Source organism: Hyaena hyaena, unplaced genomic scaffold (assembly GCF_003009895.1).
Source record: "Hyaena hyaena isolate Hyena2069 unplaced genomic scaffold, ASM300989v1 scaffold_262, whole genome shotgun sequence".
Lineage (NCBI taxonomy): Eukaryota > Metazoa > Chordata > Mammalia > Carnivora > Hyaenidae > Hyaena > Hyaena hyaena.
In genome coordinates, this window is record NW_024080895.1 from 987777 (window position 1) to 1012603 (window position 24827).

Below are 24827 nucleotides of genomic sequence, written 5' to 3' on the forward strand. Positions count from 1 at the left end.
GCACAATGGAAAGCTTGGCAATTATTTTGGGCTAATTGAGTATGAAAGTAAACATTGTACCACAGTTTCAGGTGGCACAGGATTTTCAAACGAAGATTAGTTCAGGGCCGTCTCAGAACCTTAATGTTTGATATCTTGTTGAAAAGCAATGGAACGTGAGAGAACTCGCTGAAATTAGGCATGGGGGTCCAGTTCCCATTCTACTCGTGTCTATGGAGCAGATCCAAGTGGAGAGAACCCTAAATAATGACATTACTTTGGTCAGCTCCAAACAGAAAGAGAACCTCCCGAAGCCTTTCATACGTGACTTCCTGTGGGAAGTGTGCCTTCTGTGCTATCTCTGTGGCCCTGCCTTTGAAGTGTACACGGTGCTAACCGAGCACTCGGACCTCCACTAGAGAGATACCCGCATCCAACTAACACCACCAAAAGTGACCCATCAGTAAAATTCCCTGAAGAGCCTTGCTTCTCTTCAATAACATCTCCTGATTTCTAAGAGAGCCGTAAGTTCCCCTTAGGAAATGTAAGGGTGAAATAAATACCTCTTTACCTACTGTAGCAAATAAAGACCCAATCAGTGAGTATGACCAGTGCACATCAATACCCTAAGTCTTCCCATGGATTAAGAAAATACATGACAGGCGATTCTACAATATTTCATATATCATATTCATTCATTCATTCAAATATTACTAAGTAAGGACTATAAAACCTGAAAATAATATTTATAAATTAAAGCAAGTACTACTAATACTCCTTCTGGAGACTACTTTCCTCCCCTTTTCTACCAAAAGATTTAACATGGAGGTGTTGGTTATCTCTAAATTCCAGATGGTTTAAACAGAGAAAGGCAAAATGGGGAGATGGTTGACTGGTTATGGCTTGGGTTTTCTTTGAGACATAGATTTATGCTCAATCTTAAACATTGCTTTTTACTTGTGTTTTGTCTTCTTGCTCTTCTAGAAAAAAAAAAAGCTATCCAAGATGACTGTCACATACTCCAGTAAAGTAGCAAATGCGACTTTTTTTGGATTTCATAGGTTACTCCTCAAGTGGAGAGGCAGCATCTACAAACTACTGTACAGGGAATTTATTGTCTTTGCTGTTTTTTACACGGCAATAAGTTTGGTGTACAGGTACCTTCCTTTGCATGTCTCCTTAAATGGCCATGAAATATCATGTACAAATACAGTCTCAAAAATCTGAGCCTTGGGTTGCCGCTGACTTTTGCCTTATGTAATCTCCTCCTTTGCATGATCCTCTCTTGTGTTCTTCATCTCAGGACAGGGTATTTTAATCCACACTTAACTGTGCTTAGGGATGTTATGTAGCCTCTATCATGTTCAGGTGGCCCTCATTCCAGCTCCATGTGAACTGATCACAGTGAGATACTAGGTATGTGCCAGAATTTTGCTGGAGGCATAAAATGGTAGATTTGTTACTTAAATCCTCACTCAGTGATGATTTTGAATGACAAAGGCCATGGGCAAGTAATCGTCTGTGCCTCTCTTCGCTGTGTCATTGATAGTTTGAATTTGTGATGTGGTAGCTTATAGCCACTACTAACTACGTAATTAACATGTTCTCGAAGGGTGTGTATCAGGTGACTTTCCTTTCTTTTGCCTGGAATGACAAGATTTCATTGGCAGGATGGTGCCAAGGCCTGAAACCAAATTTATTTTATCTTCTGAGTGAGGGCATATTATGTTCACAGCAGATGTTTATTCTTTATAACATCACAACTTAAGCCTGTCAGATTGACAGAAAACTTGAGCAAAATCATGTCTAAGAAATACTCTCATGACTAAAATTATAGTCTTAATAAAATTTTATCAGGGGCGCCTGGGTGGCTTAGTCGGTTAAGCGTCCGACTTTCGCTTAGGTCATGATCTCGCGGTTCGTGGGTTCGAGCCCCGCGTCGGGCTCTGTGCTGACTGCCAGCTCGGAGCCTGGAGCCTGTTTCAGTCTGTGACTCCCTCTCTCTCTGACCCTCCCCTGCTCACGCTGTCTCTCTCTCTCTCTCTCTCCTAGAAATAAATAAAAAAAAAAACCATTAAAAAAAATTTTATCAGTAGTACTTATGAGAAGCTTTATGAGTTTTTTTTAACTAATTTTATTTTATTTTATTTATTTATTTTAAAATACTTTGTTGTCAAGTTAGCTTACATACAGTGTATACAGTGTAGTCTTGGCTTCAGGAGTAGATTCCTGTGATTTATCGCTTATATACAACGCCCAGTGCTTGTCCCAGCAAGTGCCCTCCTTAATGCCCATTACCCATTTTCTCCTCCCCCGTAACCATCACCCCCCCCCATCAACCCTCAGTTTGTTCTCAGTATCTCAGTGTCTCTTATGGTTTGCCTACCCCTCTGTTTGTAACTTATTTTTCCTTCCCTTCCCCTATGGTCCTCTGTTAAGTTTCTCAAATGAGTAAAAACATGGGATTATCTGTCTTGCTTCTTTTAAATTAAAATTGATTGCATATATTTCTACTCTGGGGGAAGTTAAAACTTAAAATAGAAAAGCTAAAGGTTTTTGAGGCTGTATTTCCCCCTTTTCTATGTATTCAGTTTGTTCTTTCTCTCCCGCACACTGATGAACAACTGTGTATTATCATTGTTCTTACCTGCCTTCTTCTTTGCAGCAACAGGACTCCATCTGAACAAGAGGGACAGTAATTTGGCCAGCTGAAATTGTCAAAAATAGAATAGGCAGGGCTATTTTGCCACATGTCAAAATATCTGTAAAGGAACATTAGGGGTTTTGTTTAAAAACTTCTAATTATTTTTCAGATGTGTCTTATAAATACGATATTATTTTGACAATTTATGTTTGTGTCACCTCATCCTTCAGAATATGAAATGGTGGAAGACACATGACGTCTCAGAAGAATTGTCTCATTAGGTTATTTTTACTAATGTGAGTTTATTGCTGCTACTGCTGCTCAGGATAGAGCAGCAGTTGGAGCAGATGCATCGTGGCCAAAAATGCTCCACGGGGCCTCCACTCTGGCTCCGATATCTCACTTCTACCCCACACAGTGGTATGCACGTATTTTTTCTCAAGACCAAAGAATGCTTACAATTACAATGATCAATCGTGCGAGTCATTCTTCATTTTTGTAAAGTTCAACTAGAAAACCTTATTAAAATAGCTGCTTAATCTTGATTGAAGGTACACCAACTAGCATAGGTTGAGTTTATCAAGAAAGTCAAACACACCTGTAGAAAAATATAAACATAGTGTCATTCTCGTGTCTATTAATCATCCTAAGTTTTAAAATTCTATTATAAGCACATAATTATACTTAGCAAAAATCATAAGACAACACCAGAATTCACTGCTTTTGATTATACCTCTTTTTATTTTGGGGTGAATTCGATAAAATCACCATTTTAGTACTTTCTAGCTAGTAAACTTTCTATGGAGCTATTAACTAAATATTTTTCCCTTTGGCCGTTATTAATAATAACCACCACTCTGTAATCGAAAAAGTATGACACTCTATATTCAGTGGTTTTATGTAGAATATATTCTTTAATCTTCATACCATTCCTAACACATAGGCTTTATGACCCCATTTACAAGTGAAAAAACTGAGGTTCAGAGAGATTTAAAAATATGTTCCAAGTCTGAATCTGTAAGTGGCAGATCTGGGATTCAAACCTGGCTTCGTCTGACCTTAAGGTCTGTGCTTTGTGCATTTAAATCCCCTTTGACCATTTCCATTTGAGTATCAGAAACTGTTCTGGCTGTGACTTGTCATTGGCATGACCTTGATAGGCCTGTGCAGCTGAATAAGAGTAAGCTGAGTAAGAATTTCTGAAATCCCCTCAAAGCCAAAGCAGGAACTCCAAGACCACCCTGTGCCCCAGACTCCCGTCAGTACTAGCTCTTCATGTGTAGTCTGATTGGTTTACTGTTACCTCATAATCCCCCTGCTTCCTTTATCAAAACTCCACTGACTCAAACAGGCCTTTTGACATAGGTTGTAGTGGATCTTTCCAAGGGATTTCTTCCTCCCTTGGAACAGCTGTGCTCCTTCATTTACGCAAATTCATTTCCGTTGCTTCTCCTTCTAGAAGTTGACCGTTATGATTAACCTGCCTTGAGACATCTCTCCTGACTCTAAATTCCCTCCCTATAACATAAATATCAATAACAGTTCCATTAAATGAACTTATGTTTGGCAATACCAGAAAAATGGATTTTGGTCCTATCTATAAATTTAAATTTTGATATTTATATTATGCAAGTACAAACCCACCAAATTACTCCTTGTTGTTATATGTTATTTTATATCTTAAATAATTACAGGCTTTAAAATAAATGTCTATAAACTCCCTTGAAGTACAACACATGTAATCAAGAATGTGCTGAGTAGCATACTTGTAAGATCAAGATGTCAAGTTTAGGGTTATTATTTAACAATTACTTATAACTGTAGTTCACGTCATCAAGCCACTCTTTTTTTAAGTATACCTGATTAATAATTGAAAATTGGGCTCTTTAATGAGGTATTGAATATAAATCCAATATATTCATCATATAAAATTTTAAAATATAAAGTATTTAAAAATAAAAGTTAAAAATAAATAAATAAATAAATAAAAGTTAATAAACCCTACTGTCTAATGGCCAATCACATTTATGTACTAAAAACATTGGTACTTGAAACATTCAACAATTAAAAAACTTTTGAGATATCTCAGCTTAGGGAGAAAAAACATTATCGCTTCTTAAAAAAAATTACAATGATTTGTGCTTAATTGTTTGCACTGAATATCACTTGCAAAGCAGGTGCAGAAGTATAATATCATAAAGGGCTGTGCATTTTATTTTTGCTCCAGATTGTTACTTACAGGAGCCCAAAAACGTTACTTTGAAAAATTATCAATTTACTGTGACAGATATGCTGAACAAATTCCAGTAACCTTTGTGCTTGGTAAGTATAGGTCACATGCAGAATGCAGCCACACAGCTGTCTCCATTAGGATGACATTGATGACGCTGCATGGGAATGTTTCCAAGCTGAGAGGCATGCCTGAAAAGCCACCGCTTGCAATAGAACCAGAATCATCCATAAGGTTTACCTTCAGGGCTGCTTTCGCTAAATTAACACCAAACAAGTTTGAGGTAATAATTTGCTAGTGTACAATTAAGCTTTCTCTTCACTAACGGTCTATTTTTGCCACCAATATTTGAATTCTAATACCCACTTACTAGGTGCTATGGCATCGCCAGGCACAAATTACATTTTTTTTGGAGGGCAAAATCATAATTTATGGATAACAACATATTTTTACACCCTGATCCCTAAAGAGGCTGAAAGTCTGCTAAACGCATCAGTGTCAACAGCTTGTCTGCTATAAGAAATTGCCTTATAGCTTTCTGTTACTTTACAGGGTTTTATGTTACTCTGGTAGTGAACCGATGGTGGAACCAGTTTGTGAATCTGCCCTGGCCAGACAGGCTGATGTTCCTCATCTCCAGCAGTGTTCACGGAAGGGACGAGCATGGGCGCCTGCTCAGAAGGACACTGATGCGCTACGTCAATCTCACTTCTCTGCTCATCTTCCGCTCGGTGAGCACGGCTGTGTACAAAAGGTTCCCAACGATGGACCATGTGGTTGAAGCAGGTATTGTAAATAACTCTTCCCTCCATGGACTCCTCTCACCTAGATGGAAACCTTCAAAATTCCTTTGAAAATGTCTTTTATTTATTCATTCACTCATGAAACATTTACTGATTGCGTCCTGTGTGCCAGATACAGTCTTAAGAAGCAAAGATGAATAAGACATAGTTACTGCTCCGGAGAAGTTTCCCTGGGCGGGGTTGGGGGGTGGTGGGTGGCAGGGCAAAGGAGGGAAGGAGCAGTCAACTTCAAATTAAGTGGCAGAGTCGCTAGCCTTTAGGTAAATATGCCATAGTAAAAAGTATCATATTTGTTGAACCATCTTTAGTATTATCTGATCTTTTCTTTTTTTAATGTTTACTTATTTTTGAGAAAGAAAGAGAGACAGAGCATGAGCGGGGGAGGGGCAGAGAGAGAGGGAGACACAAACTCTGAAGCAGGCTCCAGGCTCTGAGCCGTCAGCACAAAGCCCTCCGCGGAGCTCGAACCCACGAACTGTGAGAGCCTGACATGAGCTGAAGTTGGAGGCTTGACCGATTGAGCCACCCAGGCGCCCCTATTATCTGATATTTTCTAGCACCTTATAGTTTATCCATTTTCATAAATATTATTTCATTTGGATCTAAGAACTAAAAACATGAGAAAGGTAAGAAATAGATTCAGAGGGGTTGTGACCCAGGGCGCCTGGGTGGCTCAGTTGGTTGAGCATCCGACTTCGGCTCATGTCATGATCTCACGACTCCTGAGTCAGAGCCTGAAGCCTGCTTCAGATTCTGTGTCTCCCTCTCTCTCTCTCTGCTCCCCCACATCCCCAGTCACGCTCTGTCTCTCTGTCTTTTAAAAAAATTAAAGAAAAAAAGAGAGAGGTTGTGATCAGCCCTGGGCCATTAGCAGAGGAGCCAGAATTATGATTCAGGCTCAGAACTCCTAAGTTAATGCTCTCCTTCACCGCCCCCCCCCCCCCCCCCCAGGAAGTAGATTCTAGCAGGAACCGGCAAGGTGAGTTTTCATCCAGGCAGTGTGGGTGTGTCTCTCACACCTGAGAGCAGCTTCAGGGGCTCTTCCTGGCCTCCAGGGCACAGTATGCGGAGAACAAGTCATGTCAGAAGGATGGTTCTCCTCGGTGTGTTAATATTTAGGAGAGAAAAGCAGTTAATTTGGCCTTCGATGGGATGGGGATTAAATGAGATCATTGCTGGCACACACTGCATAAAGAATGATTGCTGTGCTGGGTTGTTGTTAGCAGATCTGATAGTTTGTTGGGATACATTAGTGAATATGTAGACAATATAAAAATCATGGGATGACTCTGCCTTTAAATTGAGTACAGCCTCAAATTAGGTTGCTGTATCCAGTCTCCTTTTCTGAAATACCCTTGAAAACAGATTTTTAAAGAAGAATAGTATTTGTAGGGTTTTATATTTTTTTTTGGAGGTGTTTTTGGCTTTGATTTGGTTTTGCCTTCTTAGATAAATAATATAGATAGTGACTAACTAAGAACAGAGGAGGAGTTCAAATCCTTATTTCACCACTTACTGAACCTTCTATGTTCAGTTTCCTCATCCATAAAACACACTGATAATAATTCATAATACCACCTCACTCATACACCTCACAGGCCTATTGTGAGGATTAAATAATATCTGTACGGCATTCTGAGCAGCACCTGGCCCATGGTAAGAAAGCTCTTGCTATCAATAATAAAATCACCTAGCACAATGGCATAACATCACCTTTTGCTCATTTTAGAAGACTCACATGGGGCGCCTGGGTGGCTCAGTCGGTTAAGCGTCCGACTTCAGTTCAGGTCATGATCTCATAGTTCGTGAGTTCGAGCCCCATGTCAGGATCTAGGCTGACAGCTCAGAGCCTGGAGCCTGCTTCAGATTCTTGTCTCCCTCTCTCTCTGCCCCAGGCATGCTCACGCTCTGTCTCTGTCTCTCAAAAATAAATAAACATCAAAAAAAAATTTTTTTTAAAGACTCACTTGATATGACATCCTAGGTCTTCTTGATCTGCTATGACCAGGAGGTCGTGGAGGAGAGGATGGTGTTACAGTTCAGAGTAAGATGTGAGAAACTAGTGTGGTCTGGGGTGTAGGCTAAGGATTCAGAGAAAGGATACAAATGGCCTGGCATACACACAGGTCTGTGATGATCTAAAACCATTAGGGACTTTTAAAGAATTATCTGCCACCCTTCCTCCAAATTTAAAAGCTGACCTACTTGCAAATGCCACGTGATAACTTAATTTTCTTACCCTAATGTCCTGAGGATCGAATGCAGTAAGAATCCCCACCTCTGAATAAAGTTCTAAAAATGAGCGAGAAGGGTTTGACCCATACTGAATTGAAGAGTGAGAGCTAAAGTTTACTTGGATGCATAAAGGTGGTGTGTCTCTGGTCCTGATGCATCCTTGGGGGGAAGAGAGTGTGTTCTGACAGGGATTAGGCTGCCAGGCCCAACTCTCAAAGAAAATCCCTTCCAGCGGCACCTTCATACTCAAAGCACCGCGGGAGGAAGCCAGGATGGCTGGCGATGAAGAGGCCTCCAGGGCCTCTGGTCACAGCTGAGCTCAAAGAAGGCAGAGTTGTGCTTGGTTCTGAGGGAAAGAAGGCAGAGTTGTGCTTAGTTCTGAGGGAAAGAAGATGGAGTTGTGCTTGGTTCTGAGGGAAAGAAGGCAGAGTTGTGCTCAGTTCTGAGGGACGAGCTGATATGGAGGATGAATAGAATGATGTGATTTCACTTCCCGTAGGTGGACTTTTCATAATACCAAGGCTTACTCCTTGTCAAACTTCTGCAAATGCCTGTTGTGTACCTGTATTTACCCTCTGCCCCTTTCCAAGGTATTTGGAATATTGGACCACTTCTCTCTCCCCGCTACCCACATACTCAACCTTTCCAAGCAAATCTGGAAATATTCACAACTTGATGTGCATTTAGACAAGTGTGTCCCAAGGCATGTTCTGCAGAATCACAGGCCCATTACATCTTGAATAACTTGAGTTATTTATTTAAAATACATATTCCCGGGCCCTACCTCAGACCTCCTGGATCAGAACCTTTGGCTCTGAGGCCCAGCAAACCTGCACTTCAACATGCTCCTACACTGCTTTATTCAGCACCAAAGTTTGAAAAGAATGGAGTCTTTTCTGGGATGCTTATTTTTTAACCCCCTTTTCTCATCCCTGGGGTAAAAGGCTTTGGCATCCACTGAGTAATTCATTACTAATAGCAAAGTAGCAACAATTAAGAGAAGGGGGACTTCATGGCTGTGACCATGTGACAGTCTCTAGAATTGCACAGGGGTATCGGGCACCAGCCTGTTCAGAGGCTGCTGTCCAGGGCACTTGAATCAGACATGCATGGCCACAGTGGGCATCATTCTGACTTCAATTTCTCGCTCGGTTTTTGTGGAGCCTCTGAAGGAGGAGAGAACGGACAGAGACAGGAGGGCGGTAAAGGCTTTGCAGGTGCCCCCAGGGTCCTCTCGGACCTCACAGTAAACGCGTCCCTGCGCTCTCATTCACTCCTAAGTGTTTTCTCGAAACGCAGAAAAGGTAGCATGTGCCCCGGGGAACATGAAATCTGTACGTTAGGCAGCAAGGCAGAGGGTCCAAGCCACTGACCTCGAAGCTCGGGAACACACGCCAGAGGCCGGCTCTTCCTGACCACCCCATGGCCCAGTGCACAAATGGGCATCCTCTCTGCTGACTGGCACCACCTACTCACCAGACTTCTTGCTCGTTTCCCCAGCAGAGAGGGCTGACTCAGTCTGCACATGGGGTCAGTGTCCAAGCTCCCTCAACTGGATACATGCCTCCGCCACTGTCCTTGGCCTTGGCCTGTGCCAACGTTTCTGGGAAGAACAGGAAGTTCAGGGATGGCAGAAACTGTCTGCCAGATGTCCTGAGCCAGAGCCATGACACCTGCCCCGCCTAAGGGCAGACGGGGCTGGTGAGTGGAGCACAGGGGCCGCAGAGGAACGGGGGCAAAGGCCAGAGTGAGTGTGGAGGGCACAAAATACCTACTTCTTGTCAGGTGACTTTCCTGCATAGAGTCACCCATCAGAAAAAGTACATGTTCTCAAACCTCAGTGCACATTAGATATTGCTAAAAATCAGTATCACCAGAAATGCAGATCCCAAGATACCACCCCCCGAGATTTTGACCCAGTAGACCTGGGGTGGTGTCCAGGAATGAATGTATTTAACAAGCTCCTAGAGACTTTGAGGCAAGGGGTCCCTGGATCACATTCGGAGAAAAATGGACTTTAAGGCTATCAGAGCTTCCCTCTAATCTCTCCTTCGCCTTGCTTCAGGAAGGGTCCCTGCCACAAAGATTCAGGGCTGGCCAGGAGGGACTGAGCAAGAGGGCAGAGAGAAGGAAGACCAGCATGTCTTTCTGAAGCACCTGGCAACCCCTTGACCGGAGCCAGATGAGCTAGGGTGCTCACCTGCTAGCCCCTAAACTTCCCTTTCTTTTCAGTTGGACAGTCAAATTACATTAGCCCAGAAAATCAGAAGGACCAATTGTATGCTACCAGGATAATGCATATGCTTTGATGTTACAGGTTTAATTTCTCAAATTAAAAATAAAATAGTTTTATTTCTGCTCGCATGAAAATGGAAATAACAGTTGAGTGCAAAATAATATCAGTTATGCTAAAAATTCCCTCATCTGTCATCAGTTATTTACCAGAGGAGCTGTAGCAGAAGAGGCTCTCTTATTTTGTCTATTGGCAACAAACCTGTCCTGGAAAATTCCAATCATTCCAATCACCAGCCCTGGAAGATGTCACTCATTCTAAATCAAGTCAGGTGCACAATTCCAGACCTTTGCCCATTCAAGTGATGGCCTTAATTGGGCATTTATGTTACGGCATGAGACTGCACTGAAACATTTTATTTGGCATTTCACGGAGGCCAGGAGAAAAAGTATTTCCCTTCAAAATTACTCACCGGAAGCACAAAAATAGGTAATGGGAAATTATATGCATTCCTCTGAACATTCCTCTAAAAGAAATGTTACTAAAGCTGTTGTTACATCTGTCATGCATTTGCTTATTTAACAAAGATCTATTGAGTGTATATTATAGGCCAGGCGATGTGCTCAACACGGGAACACAACAAGAGGCGAGAATAGATGTGGTCCTCGTCCTCAACAGTCAGTAAATATTACTACAAATCTTTTCTCACACAAATCATTTTCAGAGACAAGCACAAATATATTTGCAGCTAAACTTTATATCTCTACATTGTATCTCTGTTTCTCTAAAATAGTTTCCTTCTGTGTTTGATGGCCAATTAGAGTGGTTAGAAAACAGTAAAATTTGAGGAAAGGGCACTCTTCAGTTTTCTTAAAGCCCTGGAATCTTCACATGAAATTCCTCAAGCTTCCTCTATAATGAGGAGACCCCATCAGCAATTTTAGCAACACTTACAGTTAACAGACATTAATACAACTAACCAAGCTCTCAGTTGTCAAGTGGCTGTTAAGATACAAGCCTTTAGACGCACTGCTGGAAGGCTAGCCCATCATGTAAGTGTGATCTTCTCTCACTAAGTAAAATCCAATAGATGTTGTATAATATTTTGACTCTCTGGCCTGTGGTCTGCTGTTCAAGTTCTTCCAGACGCATTCCCTGTCGCTGGGGCCTCTGTAAATTCCCCAGCTGCTCCGTGCTGCACAGAGATGGACGGTGGTATCCATGGGCTGTGCCAGTTTTTCCTCTGTTGGCTGAACTTTTACAGGCTGAGTCAGTTACCCCTGTAGTCTCGCATGATGTGCCCGGAACAGACAGAATGTCATCCTGTGAGTGAAACTTGACTCACCTATGCACACTTGCTGTACGAGGAGAGAAAGTGCACAGTAGAACTAGCCCTACTTGAGTTAATGCCACGAAGTGTAGTCTCAGCCAGTCAATGTTTGAAGGTTCCACACAGTTCTAAGAATTGAATCAAAGTAGCCACTCAATGTTTCTCAAAGTATGATCATAGACCGCATTCACAGAATTACCAAAAGTACTTTTTTCAAATTGTCTTAGTGTTTATTTATGTTTGAGAGAAAGAAAGACAGAGTGTGAGTGGGGGAGCAGAGAAAGAGTGGGAGACACAGAATCTGAAGCAGTCTCCAGGCTCTGAGCTGTCAGCACAGAGACGGACGTGAGGTTCAAACCCATGAACCGTGAGATCATGACCTGAGGAGCCAAAGTCGGATGCTTAACCGACTGAGCCACCCAGGAGCCCTCAAAAGTACTTCAGATTTGAACAGCAGGTTCCCAGATGGCTGATGGAATCAGAATATCTGGGGCTTGCGACTTCGGAATCTCCATTTTGAACAAGCTCCCCAAAGCACTGCAGGAGGTTTGACCCAGGCCAAGAAGGTTAAAATGGCCAGCTTGCTGTGTATTCTGTGCACAAGGATAAATGATCCTAAATTTTGTTGCAAGCTAAAATCACTAGGGTTTTTTCAAAAATACTGATGTCTGGCTTCCACCCCACAAATATTAGGATTCAATAGATGTCTGATGCAGCCTGGGCAACAGGAGTTTTTAAAGCTCTCCAGACCATTCTAATATGCAGCAAGATTTAGGAACCACTGCACTAGAGCACATCCATTAACTCCTCAAGCCTCACCTGCAGACCACCTTGGATCTATTTGTTGAGGGCAAATGTAATTCTGGGCTGCCTGGACAGGGAAGCGGTTAAGAGCACTGATCTGGACTATGTTATTTCCTGTGTGTTGTGTGTAGAAGGCAGTGAACTGCCAAATGGGATACTAACTGGGGCACAGGGATATAGCTGAGCAGAGATGTCTTACCCATATCAGGAAAAGAGAGAAGGTTCTCTGTCTCTGTTCAGTATTGCTCTCCCCAGAAAATGATTTTACACAACCAAATCCTATTTCAAGCTTTCAAACTATAAGTTGTAACTCATTATTGGGTTCTTAAGTCATTTCAGTGGCTTTCAAGCAGAATTTTAAATGGAATGGAATAGAATAGAACAGAACAGACATGAACACTAAATACCAAAGAGCACATTATGTGGAAGAACCAATAAATGTTTTGGGAACCATATATATGTTACTATGGTTTATGGTAGAAAAAAAAAAATTCTGACATTCTGCCCAAGACAGTGGTTTCACAATGTGATTTCATCCCTCTCCCTCAATCTCATTTTACCTCCGTTTGATTTTCCCAGTTGATAAGAATGTCTAACCCCTACCATTGAGTTTAGAGGAGATCTATAGCTGAATCTGATGGCTTCATTCCATTCATTTAGAAAGAACAGTATAGAGATGAAAATGAGCCAGGCACATTGTAATCTTCTTGAAAAAGTCATCTCTCTGAGAAGGGCTCAGGTGCTGAATGCACAACTTTCTCTTACAGAAAGAACTGGCAATAAACCCATTCTGCCTTCAAGTTTTGAGATGCGGGGCTTTTAGTTCTTCTGCTAATAGAGGCTCATCTGCACACTCTGCTTTAAAAGCTAAAGACATCTGCCTCAGCTTCACCAGAGGCAAAATAGACCAACTGTACAGCAGGCAAAATCTATAAAGACTGGAATATTATCAGTGGACACAATTAGGCCTTGGGCTTGAGGGCAGTAACATTTTGCCTTAAAGTAGCAGGTCCCACTCCATCAAACCACAATTCAAGTCTAAAGAAAAACCTGTGTGTGTGCATGCGTGTGTGTGTGTGTGTGTGTGTGTGTGTGTGTGTGTGTTACTCTGGTTTGAAATATTAGGGAGGTTTCCTGGGATAAGCAGTATGAAAAGTGCTGAACAGAGCCAAGCTGGCCAGAAAGCCAGAAGGAAAAGAGAAGTTCTGGGCAGATGCAAGACGATAGCAATGTCAGGGGTGTGGACAGGGCCCGAGGGAGCATGTCATGAAGACTGACATGTCAAGGTCACAGGGTTGTATGAGGACCAACCAGTTGACAGTGCTAGCACACTGTGGCAAATCAGTGCCTGTGCTTCACATAGTCCTAGAGATGAGGATAATGGCCACATTCTAGAAAAGATCATTGGCCTATGGTGATAATGACCTGAAGTGCTGATAACATTCCATTTCATGGTAAATGTTCTTTCAATGGACTTAACCAACAATCTGTAGATTTCCTTTTAATTGACCGATAACTTGATTTTCAAAGACAGGGTTTACTTTAGATGAGATGTGTGACCCTGCAGGGAATAACAAGTCACTCTGCCTGTGCACTCTTGGAGGACGCATTAATGTCTAGTCATTTCATCTTTGGTATTCATTATTGTCATCAGTGTCTTGTCATTCATCTTTCACGGAGCCTAACAAAGTACTCAGTACACGTGGGCTAAAAATTAACAACCACCAGCTTTCCTTGCTCCACACATCCCCTCCCAATTGGTGGGTGTGCTGTATGGAGGGGGACCTAACTCTAGCTTGAGTGCACGTGCTGAATAAGCCCTCACTCGGCATATTACATTCTGCTAAGCCAAGAAAGAACTCGCCAGCACAATTTGATCCATACTCCTGAATAAAAAATAACCAGATGTAAAGTTATTCTTGGGTCAAATGTCAGAGACTGCAACCAGGATATAAATGGGGTAATTTTTGAAAATTGCAGTAGAAATCCCAAGGATAAAACTCCTAGACAATTGATATGAAATCTCCGAGAATAGGTTTCCAGGTGACGGATGAACCGCTGCCTCAAATATTTAAGTACAGAGACAGGACAGGTCAAATTTATTAACTTCTTGTAATAAGGTTTAATCACACTCTGCAATTCTTTAAAACTCTTGAATGCTGAGAACAAACTGAGGGCTGATGGGGGTGGGGGGTAGGGGAAGGGGGTGATGGCCATGGGGGAGGGCACTTGTTGGGATGAGCACTGGGTGTTATATGGAAACCAACTTGACAATAACTATTTTTTTAAAATAAAGATAAAGAACATGTACATTTTCAAAAAAAAGAAAGAAAGAAAAAGAAAAAAAGCAGAGTATCTGGATCATGCAACAACTTTGAGACACACTGAGAAATGAGAAGAGAAGGATCAGGCTCATTGTTATTTTTGACATCCAGAGAAAGTCCAATTCCCAGGCACAGGCAGAACCCTTCTAAGCTAATACAAATAACCTGAGTATTATCTAAACCGAGTCTCCTGTTGGTAAATATTGGTTTTGTAGTTGATACTCTGTTTACTTCAAATACTGAATAAATAGAAGCTTCATTCAGTAGGGCAGTGATTTTCAAACATTGCTGTATGTTAGAATTTCTGGTGGAGCTTGGTACACGTGTGACTGCCTGGACCCAATTCCATTTAGTCACTCAGGAAGATTTTACATGGATGCTGGTGCCCGGACTCACTCTAGACCAATAGAATCAGAATCTCCAGGGATAAGGCCAAGACACGGGCATTTTCTAAAAGTACCCACATGACTCTGCGATGCAGACCTGGGTTGAGAACTTGAGCACTACTGAGTATGATTTAGTAGGTAAGGGTGAAATCTCGCCCTCTCCATGCGTAATAGATGTCACAAGTGGTGCAGGTACCCATGGTCTGTGGACCTTATTCTCTAAAACACTGACCTAGACCTAGGTATCTCTGAAGCTCCATGAATCAGAGAAGCACATCTTACTTCTCCTATGACTTCTTTTCTGTTATAGTAATGCCTCTGAAATAAAACTACATGGAAATGAGGGCAGATTACTTTAAGAAGGATAATAGGATTCATAACTTGATTACAGATGGTTAAAGATACATTAACTCTGTTACACTGGGGCAAAAGTGATTTTCATCTGAATGTGTTAGAATTTTAGAAGCAAACGATTACATTCCTGAGACAAAAGTACCTCAAAATGAGTATCTAACAAAACTCAGTTTTTGAAAAAGGCTTTAGTTCGGAAAACATTATTTGTACTAAGTCATAACTAACATTGAAAAGTCCACTTAAAAATCAAAGGAGTAAGTACAAGGATAGTCATGGCATTATTGTTTTTGAGAGCAAAAAAATTTAAACAATTTAAATGTCTATTCAAAAGAGGACTAGTTAAATAAAATATCATATAGGATTAACTAGAACGCAGCCATTAAACACAATGATGCCACTCTCTATATGTTAACAAAAAAAGATCTCCAAGATATAAGCAAAAAATAGAAGCAAATAGCAGATATGTATGTAGTATAAAGCCATTTGCATTCTTAAAAACTAAACCTGTATGAATTCCATGCTATTTCTTTGGGAAGATACACAATAAATTGGTTGTAGTGATTCCTTCAGAGAGGGAAACTGTGTGGCTGAGAAAATGAGACTTACGTTTCCTATTAATATTCTTTTGGCCCTTTTGGATTTCTGTACCATTTGAATGATTCAATCAAATTTTTTAAAAAAATAAAAAGTCAAGTGCAAACTATAAGCTTTTAAAGTATATATTTGTATGAATGAACTCTGGTACATAGTAGATATTCAGTAAACGTTTATTTATTAAATAAACCTACTACTTTATTTCTCCTCTCCACTTTTTCAAATCTCTTCTTTCCTTGGTGTGCAGGGTAGAGGTGGGGTGGATCGCTAAAATTTCATAATATGTTATGCCTTTGCACTTATCGAGTGCTAAGTATGTGCTAAGCATTATGCTAAGCCCTTGACATGAGTTCATCATCTCAGGTAATTCTACAACATCCTTGGGGAGTAGATATCATCATCTTTCTTTTGCACCTGGGAAAACTGAGGCTCAGAGAGGTCACTGGGAGCTCAGGCAAACTGTGTTATACACACACACAAATAAAGGTTATAAAAATTATGCTTTTAAGGTGTATGCAAACTGCTGTAGGGACTACAAAGATAGTATGCTCTTTGCCCTCCCAACAAGTCTTGGCAAGAGAAACCTTTATGTATGGCATTATTATAAAATAAGACAACCCCTTCTTCAAAGGGGAGAAATCCCAGGAGAAGGAGAAGAAAGAAATCAAGAAAGGGTTCACAGAAAGAGACTTAGTTAATCAGGACCGTGAAGGAAATGAGCGGTCAGGAGGAAGAGTATGTGATTCATGGGTTCCGTGCTATATAAGAGCTTTGTATATGGTAACACCTTTTACTCTTTTAATCCTAACATTTCTAAGTATTCTTGTTCCCAATTTTAGATGAATAAACCAAGTCCTAGAGAAGAAATTTTCCCCAGATGTTCTAGTCCACATTTAATGTCACCTTACCTCCTACTGGCCATCTCTAGGAGGGATCACCAACATGCCCAGCCTTACATATGACTGATACACAACTTGTGTGTGTACACTTGCACGTACGCATCCCTTATCTCTAGTACAAGCTTAAACTACTTCAGGCAAGAACCTTCATTTTATATACTTTTAATATCCCCCATTGTATGCTCACATACTAACCATGAAAATATTTATGGTAATGTATTAGTACTAAGCTAATTCTATATAACTGAGCTATCTTCATTTTGTGCTAAAGGTTTTATGACGGCGGATGAAAGAAAATTATTTGACCACCTCAAATCTCCTCATCTGAAATATTGGGTTCCATTCATCTGGTTTGGAAATCTTGCAGCTAAAGCCCGGAAGGAAGGTAGAATCAGAGACAGTGTTGATCTGCAATCACTGATGACTGTAAGTACATCACAAACCATCCGTGAGAGATGCTAATCAGAGAACAGCAGGGACCTGGATGTAACAGGTCAGACCAGGACATGTCTACTTTGTTCATGCCCGGTTCCAAAGGAGCCAGAAAAACTGGGCTAGTTTCAGAACCCTCAACACGCAGGACAGGGGTAGTATATAGGTTTTAACTCGGGTTGATTGAGAGTGATTGCTTCAAAACTCTGTCTAAACAGAATTAGGCTTTGTCATAGCTCTGTAAGAAAGTGTCCCTTAATCGATTAGCAATAGCTGCCAAGGGTTCTCAATGCCCTGGTGCCCACATGGCATATTTGCCATCCCCCAGGATCCTAGAATTAAACTGGAGTAGAAATAAACCTGCCCAATCAGTTCCCCCAAACTGGAAGTTCCTGAGGTTAAGCCAACTTTTCAGATGCTCCAGAAAACAAAATTATGTTTTCATTAAACCAAATAACCCTGAATCCATCTGAGAAATACATTTATGGAAGGGCTAGATAGATATACCCAATGACAGTCTCTTGCCTGGATTGGGCCAAAAGGAGTGAATGACATAAAAATAGCTCCCAAATTAACATAAACTCTTTTTCCCAGTCTTATATAATAACTTAAGCGCAATAAAGGAAAAATCAGTGGGCTCGAGTCCTTCCCATTCCAGACAGATGTTTTCTGTCAATACAAGTGCTCCAAAATCCTTGATTGTGGGGAGAAAGGTTTAGGAGGTACTTCTTTTCCCCCCTAAAATCTAGAGTAAGCATGTTTTCAAGAGGTAGAGAAACAAAAAAGGAAATCTGCTCTCCACATAAATTTATGAAAACAGATAGAAATGACTTATTTAAAATATTAATCCCTAGCTTCCCATTTACCACTTTGGGCCAATATACATGTTGGAAATCATGGATTCAATAGAGTAGGTGGTAGTTCTAGAAAGTCCTGATTTATTTTAATATCTTTTTAGAAATATCCAACTGTCTCCATCCTTTTTGCATTGTTGAACGATGTTGATTGTCATCTTCAGCATTTTCATTTCAGAGTAGCCTTCAGAACCAATTACCAGCCTTACAAAGTCAGTCTCGTCCTTTTACAGACATATTCATAAAAGACACGGACACATTATGAATTCCAGGAAATATTTATTGCCTCATGCATCATTTAGTAAACCATGTTTTATCTGTTTCTGGCTTAGGAAATGAACAGATACCGCTCTTGGTGCAGCCTCTTATTTGGTTATGACTGGGTTGGGATTCCGCTGGTTTACACCCAGGTATAAAATAATTTGCATGTGTTTTTTTTTTAAGTTGTTTATTTATTTATTTTGAGAGAGAGAGAGAGAAAGAAAGTGGGGAAGGGCAGAGAAAGAGGAAGAGAGAGAGTGGGAAGGACAGAGAGAGGAGAGAGAAAATCCCAAGCAGGCTCTGTACTGTCAGTGCAGAGCCTGATCGGGTGCTTGAACTCACGAACTATGAGATCATGACCTGAGCTGAAACCAAGGGTTGGACGATTAACCAACCGAGACACACAGGTGCCCCTACACATGGCTTTTATCTACTTGCCCACTTGGGCACTCTGGCCTGACGCGGGGGCCCAGCGCTGTGCTCTCACTCAGGCTTCTCTCAATTGCAGGTTGTCACTCTGGCTGTCTACACCTTCTTCTTTGCCTGCCTGATTGGACGCCAGTTTTTGGATCCCACCAAAGGCTATGCGGGGCATGACTTAGATCTTTACATTCCAATCTTCACTCTCCTACAGTTCTTCTTCTACGCAGGATGGCTCAAGGTAGCCTGCTTTCTCTGTGCCCGAGACCCGCTGTGTAATCTGTCATGTTCTGTCCTCTGCACACTTGTCCTTTCCTGAGTCACTTGTTCATGAGTGAGTCAAAGGTAGATTTAAGATTTAATCACTCAGAGATGTTATTACTTGTAAAGTAGAGATTCAGGTGATGTAGTGAGTACCATATTGCAGCTATCTGAAGCAAAGAGATTACAAGAATACTCTTTAATGGCCAGTGATTTTTTTTAAGTCTTTGTGTGCTCCCATTAGGATTATAATAATGTAATTAAAGTAATAACTGTGTCTTCACTGATATTTTATGCCACCATAAGCAAGTAGGCAGAATAAAAGAGAGTAAATAAGAAGCCTGTATATCAAGGCTATTAAGCATTAGTATTATATTATCTTGGTTCTGTTCAACTCTGTAAATAGTTAACTGTGATTCTCTGCAATCCCACTAGCTCTCCCCCATTAAATGCATCCCATTTTCAAAACCAGAACTGAGACTCAGAAAATGATTCAACAGAATCAAAACCAGAAACACCAGGATTGGTGACGATATTTGGTTTGCTAGGAAATTGAAAACAGGTTGGAGCAGTGAGGATGACTTGTCCACTCATTGGTGCGGAATTGTATTTGCTCCCTTCCTGCACCCCTTACCCCTCTCTAGATGCACGTGTAAATATCAGAGCCTAAGTCTTCCATCTCTTCTGTGAACTTCCAGAAAAGAAGTAGTGAGTGGAAAACACACACACACACACACACACACACACACACACACACACACACACAGACAATGGCTGAATTAAGGTAAATGAAATCTAATGACAGTTCAAAGATGAATAAAATCAAAGTTTCAAACTTTTGACCTTCCAGCCAGCCACATGTTGACACACACCGTGGAGGCCTTCTAGGCTGCGGCAACATTTTCTCTGCCAGTGCCTTTATTTTCATTGATTTGAATCTTAACCAGGAACGATAAATATGTTGGCGTTTCAAAAAGTAAAAGCATGTGCTTTATAAATGGCAAAAACATTTTCAGCCGGATGACTGTAATCTTTAATTATTTGTATGCATTTAAGACAAAGAAAGAGCAAGAGGGACTAATAGCCCTCATTTCCCACTAGTGAAAAAAGTAGACTTTAGTTTTATAAACAGCAAATCACCACAATTGGCCCAGGTGCTCGATCATTCTGGTCTTTTATTGTCCTTTCCCCTGAGTTGTGCTGAGCCTCTTATTCTTTGTTTTATGTCTACGTGAGGTGTTTGCCCAGCCTGTTAGGAACAGCTAGCAGTTCCTGCCTTCGGAAATGCCCTCTAAAATATTGTTCGGATGAGCACTGGGTGTTGTACGTAAGCACTGAGTCACAGGGATCTACCCCCAAAACCAAGAGCACACAGTACACACTGTATGTTAGCCAACTTGGCAATAAATTATATTGAAAAAAATAAATGAATAAAATACTAACATTCCTTTCCGGTATAAAGTACTTTTAAAGGCAAAATATGAAAATATCACCTTAGCTCCTTTAAGAGATAGACAATCCTAAAAGAAGTGTTTTCCCACCCAACAGATTATATCTCATATCCTAAGCAGCTGTTTAATCTTGACCATTCCAATATTTATAAATCTTCTCAAAGTGTAAAAAAAACTCATCTTAACCTTACAAAGAGTGTATTAGTTATCTGCTGGAAATGGAGCCTCCAAGAAAGTAAAAGATATGTTTTGAGAACATCAGTTCTGACACATAGGTATCATTTTGGTAGTTAAATGCAGACTCTAATACTATATACAGGACTGATACTATAAAAGTGAAATTCTGGTTATAACAAAAATATTTTCGGGGCCTCTTCAGAGGCCCACTTAAGGAAAATCTCAGGCGGGAAAGTGTAGACAGCCCCTAGAAGTTGCAGTAAACGACTATGATGTGGATGTAGCAGTGAGGCTGACTGATTCCAGACTCAGGCCTTGCCCAGTTTTGTCCCTTAGAATTGGGGAGATGTACCTCTCTAAGTTGATGGCTCTCAACTCCAGCCATGCACTAAATTCTCCTGGAGTCTCACCTAGTGCTGATACCTCTGCTCAACCTCACATCCATTAAATCAGAATCTCTGGAATGAATGAATGAATGAATCAATCAATCGATCGATAAGAATCTCTGAGGGAGGAACCCAGGCATCAAGTTCTTTTAAAGCTCTCTTAGCGTGGGGTGTCTGGGTGGATCAGTCAGTTGGGCGTCTGACTTCAGATCACGATCTCACGGTTCGTGAGTCCGAGCCCCGCATCAGGCTCTGTGCTGACAACTCAGAGGCTGGAGCCTGCTTCAGATTCAGTGTCTTCCTTTCTCTCTGCTCCTTCTCCCCTTCCCAAAATAAATAAACATTTCTTTAAAAATAATAAACACACAAACAAAGCTCCCCTAGTGATTTTGATCTTATCCAAGGTTGAGAACAACTGTTCTAAGTGGTTAGTGGTTAGACTTAAGTCCTAAAAAGTCAGTAGGTAGAACTTCTACAAAATAGTCTCAGAACACAGAAATTCAACTAATCAATGGTGTCTATTTTTCACAGTTTTTTTCCCATTTAGATTTAATGTAAAATCTCTCTCCCTCTCCCTCTCTCTCTCTGACACACACACACACACACACCTAGATGATAAAAAGCAAGATTATTTAAAAAGAATAATAAATGAGTCATATTTGACATCTATATCTCTTATCAAGCAGGCTATTCAATGCCAGAACATGGTTAAGATCATTTCAAAATGACCAACTATTAGAAAATGTATAAGAAGCTGCCTAAACTTTTTGCAGTGGGAAAATTGACCCACCAGATAAAAAGTAAATCCTTTGGAGTAAAACAAAGTGAGACAAATTCCAGCTTTATGACCCTCCAGCTCTCTAGCTCATTCATTCAGCAGTTAGATCCAATAATTGTGCAAAGTCCTTGCCTTATTTTCTTTAATTGTGCTTTACATCTCTGCTGTTTCACCTTCCTCATGGTCACATTTTGTCTCATGACTTGGGCCTCTGTAAGTTGCTTTAAGCTGGCAGGCTACATCATCCTGGAAGTGCCCAGCACGGTGCCTCACACCTTGTCCGTGCTCCTTCGACATTCACTGGTTTGATTTGTACCTGAACATCCATCACTGGGCTCCTACTTAGTACACGCTGCTCCTGGGTAGGCCTGTGCTGCCACCAGCTGAACAGACGGGTCCGCTGGAGAGCAAACCCACGCAGGTGCCTCGTTCGTGGTCTGAGAGTAGTGTCACTTGCCTATGAATATCGGTGTCTGTGGAACAACCCACTCCCCTCTGGGGTTCCTTTTATGAAAGTGGCAAAGGGCATCACCTTCATCACCTTTAGCCTGCATCTTAGTCCCCACAAGCACCACGATGTGTGTATTCTATGTTCCCCACCGCAGGTTGCTGAGCAGCTCATCAACCCTTTTGGAGAAGATGATGATGATTTTGAAACCAACTGGTGCATTGACCGAAATCTGCAGGTTAGAGGAGTTTTTCCTTCCTTGACAAACATTAATAATGGGTCATTGTGATGTCTGAAAGAGGTTTGGCTTTTCAGTATGTTGTCTCAGCTCCTTTTGGGACTTCACAGGTCCTGGGTCTCAGCTGCAGTGAGGTTTAGTCCCTTTAAAATAGTATTTAGTTTTCTTTTTATTTAAATCCAAGTTAGTTAATATGTAGTGTAGTATTGGAGAGCTTAGTGATTCATCACTTACATATAACACCCAGTGCTCATCCCAACAAGTGCCCTCCCTAATGCCCATGGCCCATTTAGCCCAACCCCTCACTCCCCTCCCCTCTAGCAACCCTCGGGTTGTTTTCAGTATTTAAGAGTCTCTTATGGTTTGCCCCTCTCTCTGTTTTTATCTTATTTTTTCTTCCCTTCCCCTAAATGGAATTTCAAGCCAGTTTTCTTTGTAAGTTTATTAACTTTACACAGCCTCTTCCATCATACTGCAGAGCAATATTTTAATTCATTCTTTTTTAAATTTTTAAAAATATTTATTTATTTTTGGGAGATAGACAGAGTGCAAGCAGGAGAGGAGGAGAGAGGGAGACACAGAAACTGAAGCAGGCTCCAGGCTCCTAGCTGTCAGCATAGAGCCTGACGCGGGCCTCAAACTCACAAAGCATGGGATCACGACCTGGGCTGAAGTTAGACTCTTAACTGACTGAGCCATCCAGGTGCCCCTTAATTCATTCTTTAATCTGGTTTCTGTTGCCACCCAAGTGAGGTTAGCAGGGACAGACAAGGGCAGCCAGACATGCTCTGGTGTGAGTTCCCAAATTCATGTCATGCAGTTCCCTGCAGTCAGATGTGCAAGCAGCTGGACCCTGGGAGTGTGGGCCACACCAGCCTGTGTCTCAGATCTGACAGAACTAAACCTAATAGAACCCAGGACCCTTACCCCAAAAGTATTATTCCAGAGAGGTTTTTCATCAAGAATCAGCATGAGAGACTTTTCCTTCCAGGCAGGACTCTTCCCAGACCATTTTCTTCCTCACAGACTAAGAACTTCAACTTGTCTACTTGCTTCAGGCCCTTCCTCAGTTCTGAAGCGGGTTCAAATGTTTCACTGTGGATCACTGTTGCTTCACAAACAGGCCGCGTATAGAGAGGACTGGGAATGGAAGAAAGGAGCCACTCCAGACTGGTAGTGGCAGGTTTAATAAGCAAGGAGACTGACCTACAAGGCTTGTCTCAGGCGGCCACAAGACAAGTAGATATCCATGCCCACCTGCCAGAATCTTAAAAGTTTATACAGAGGCCTTAACTGGGTCCAGTCACACGTTCAGTCCAGACGGTCTCAACAATATATTGCTCTCTCAAGGCTGTGTCCTTGACATGGCTCCACTGTGAGAACAGTGAGCAGAACGTACATTCCAGTGACGGGGGAGGGGTGGGGGTCAGGGGCCTCTGGTAGCTTGGGGTCCGCTCTCAGGTCTCCAGAGGTTACATCCTCCCCATGACCGCCTCCAACAATCACATTGTCCATCTATCTGGGAAGAAGTATAATGGTTAGGACACTTGCTCTTTGTAAAAACTGGATTTACAGATTAATAATTTATTCATGCATTAGTTTGTCAAAGTCAAGAAGAGAGACCACTATATAGTCCCAACCAGTGTAGACTTGCTGATATACTTGTCGAAACAAATAAGCAAATAATCAAGGCACATAAGAAGTGATATCAAGTACAGGGTGCCAGGGTAGCTCAGTCGATTAAATGTCTGACTCTTGATCTCAGCTCAGGTCTTGATTGCAGGGTTGTGAGTTCAAGCCTCACATTGAGCTCCATGCTAAACATGAAGCCTACTTAAAAAAAAAAAAAAAAAAGAAAAGAGGGCTCCTGGGTGGCTCAGTCGGTTAAGAATCTGACTTCAGCTCAGGTCATGATCTCACAGTTTGTGGGTTCGAGCCCCACATCAGGCTCTGTGCTAACAGAGCTTCGGATCCTCTGTTTCCCTCTCTCTCTGCTACTCCCTCATTCATGCTCTCTCTCTCAAAACTAAATAAAAATTAAAAATTTGTTTTAAAAAGAAATGATGTCAGGTATAAGTATGCTTATGCAATCCACAGAATGGGATATTAAGAATCGTCACATTCCTATGATATCTGGAATTATGAGGTGGCTGTCAGGATAGCCACTAGACAATACAGTAACTCTGAACAAAGAAGGAAAAGGAGACTCTCCTGCTTCCTGGTAAAATGTAGCTCAGCCCATTTTGGGCATGTGGCTTGATAAACCAAGTCTGGGTGGTTTTGTAGCCCCACTTAATCCCCATTGC

At 41.4% G+C, this 24827-nt stretch overlaps 1 protein-coding gene across 2 annotated transcripts in view; it reads left to right on the forward strand.

Annotated features, from left to right (window-relative positions):
- The first annotated feature begins 984 nt into the window (after positions 1 to 984).
- Positions 985 to 24827, forward strand: part of BEST3 (bestrophin 3) — a 35905-nt gene continuing 12062 nt past the window's right edge. Inside the window, exons 1-7 of one of the 2 annotated variants that reach the window (XM_039245640.1) lie at positions 985 to 1136; positions 4851 to 4945; positions 5406 to 5639; positions 17087 to 17241; positions 18434 to 18511; positions 18871 to 19023; positions 22441 to 22521. In XM_039245640.1, the coding sequence (XP_039101571.1) occupies positions 985 to 1136; positions 4851 to 4945; positions 5406 to 5639; positions 17087 to 17241; positions 18434 to 18511; positions 18871 to 19023; positions 22441 to 22521 (948 nt within the window). Of the gene's footprint in view, positions 1137 to 4850; positions 4946 to 5405; positions 5640 to 13025; positions 13082 to 17086; positions 17242 to 18433; positions 18512 to 18870; positions 19024 to 22440; positions 22522 to 24827 lie in introns of those variants that run through there. The other variant, XM_039245641.1, reaches the window with a different exon arrangement.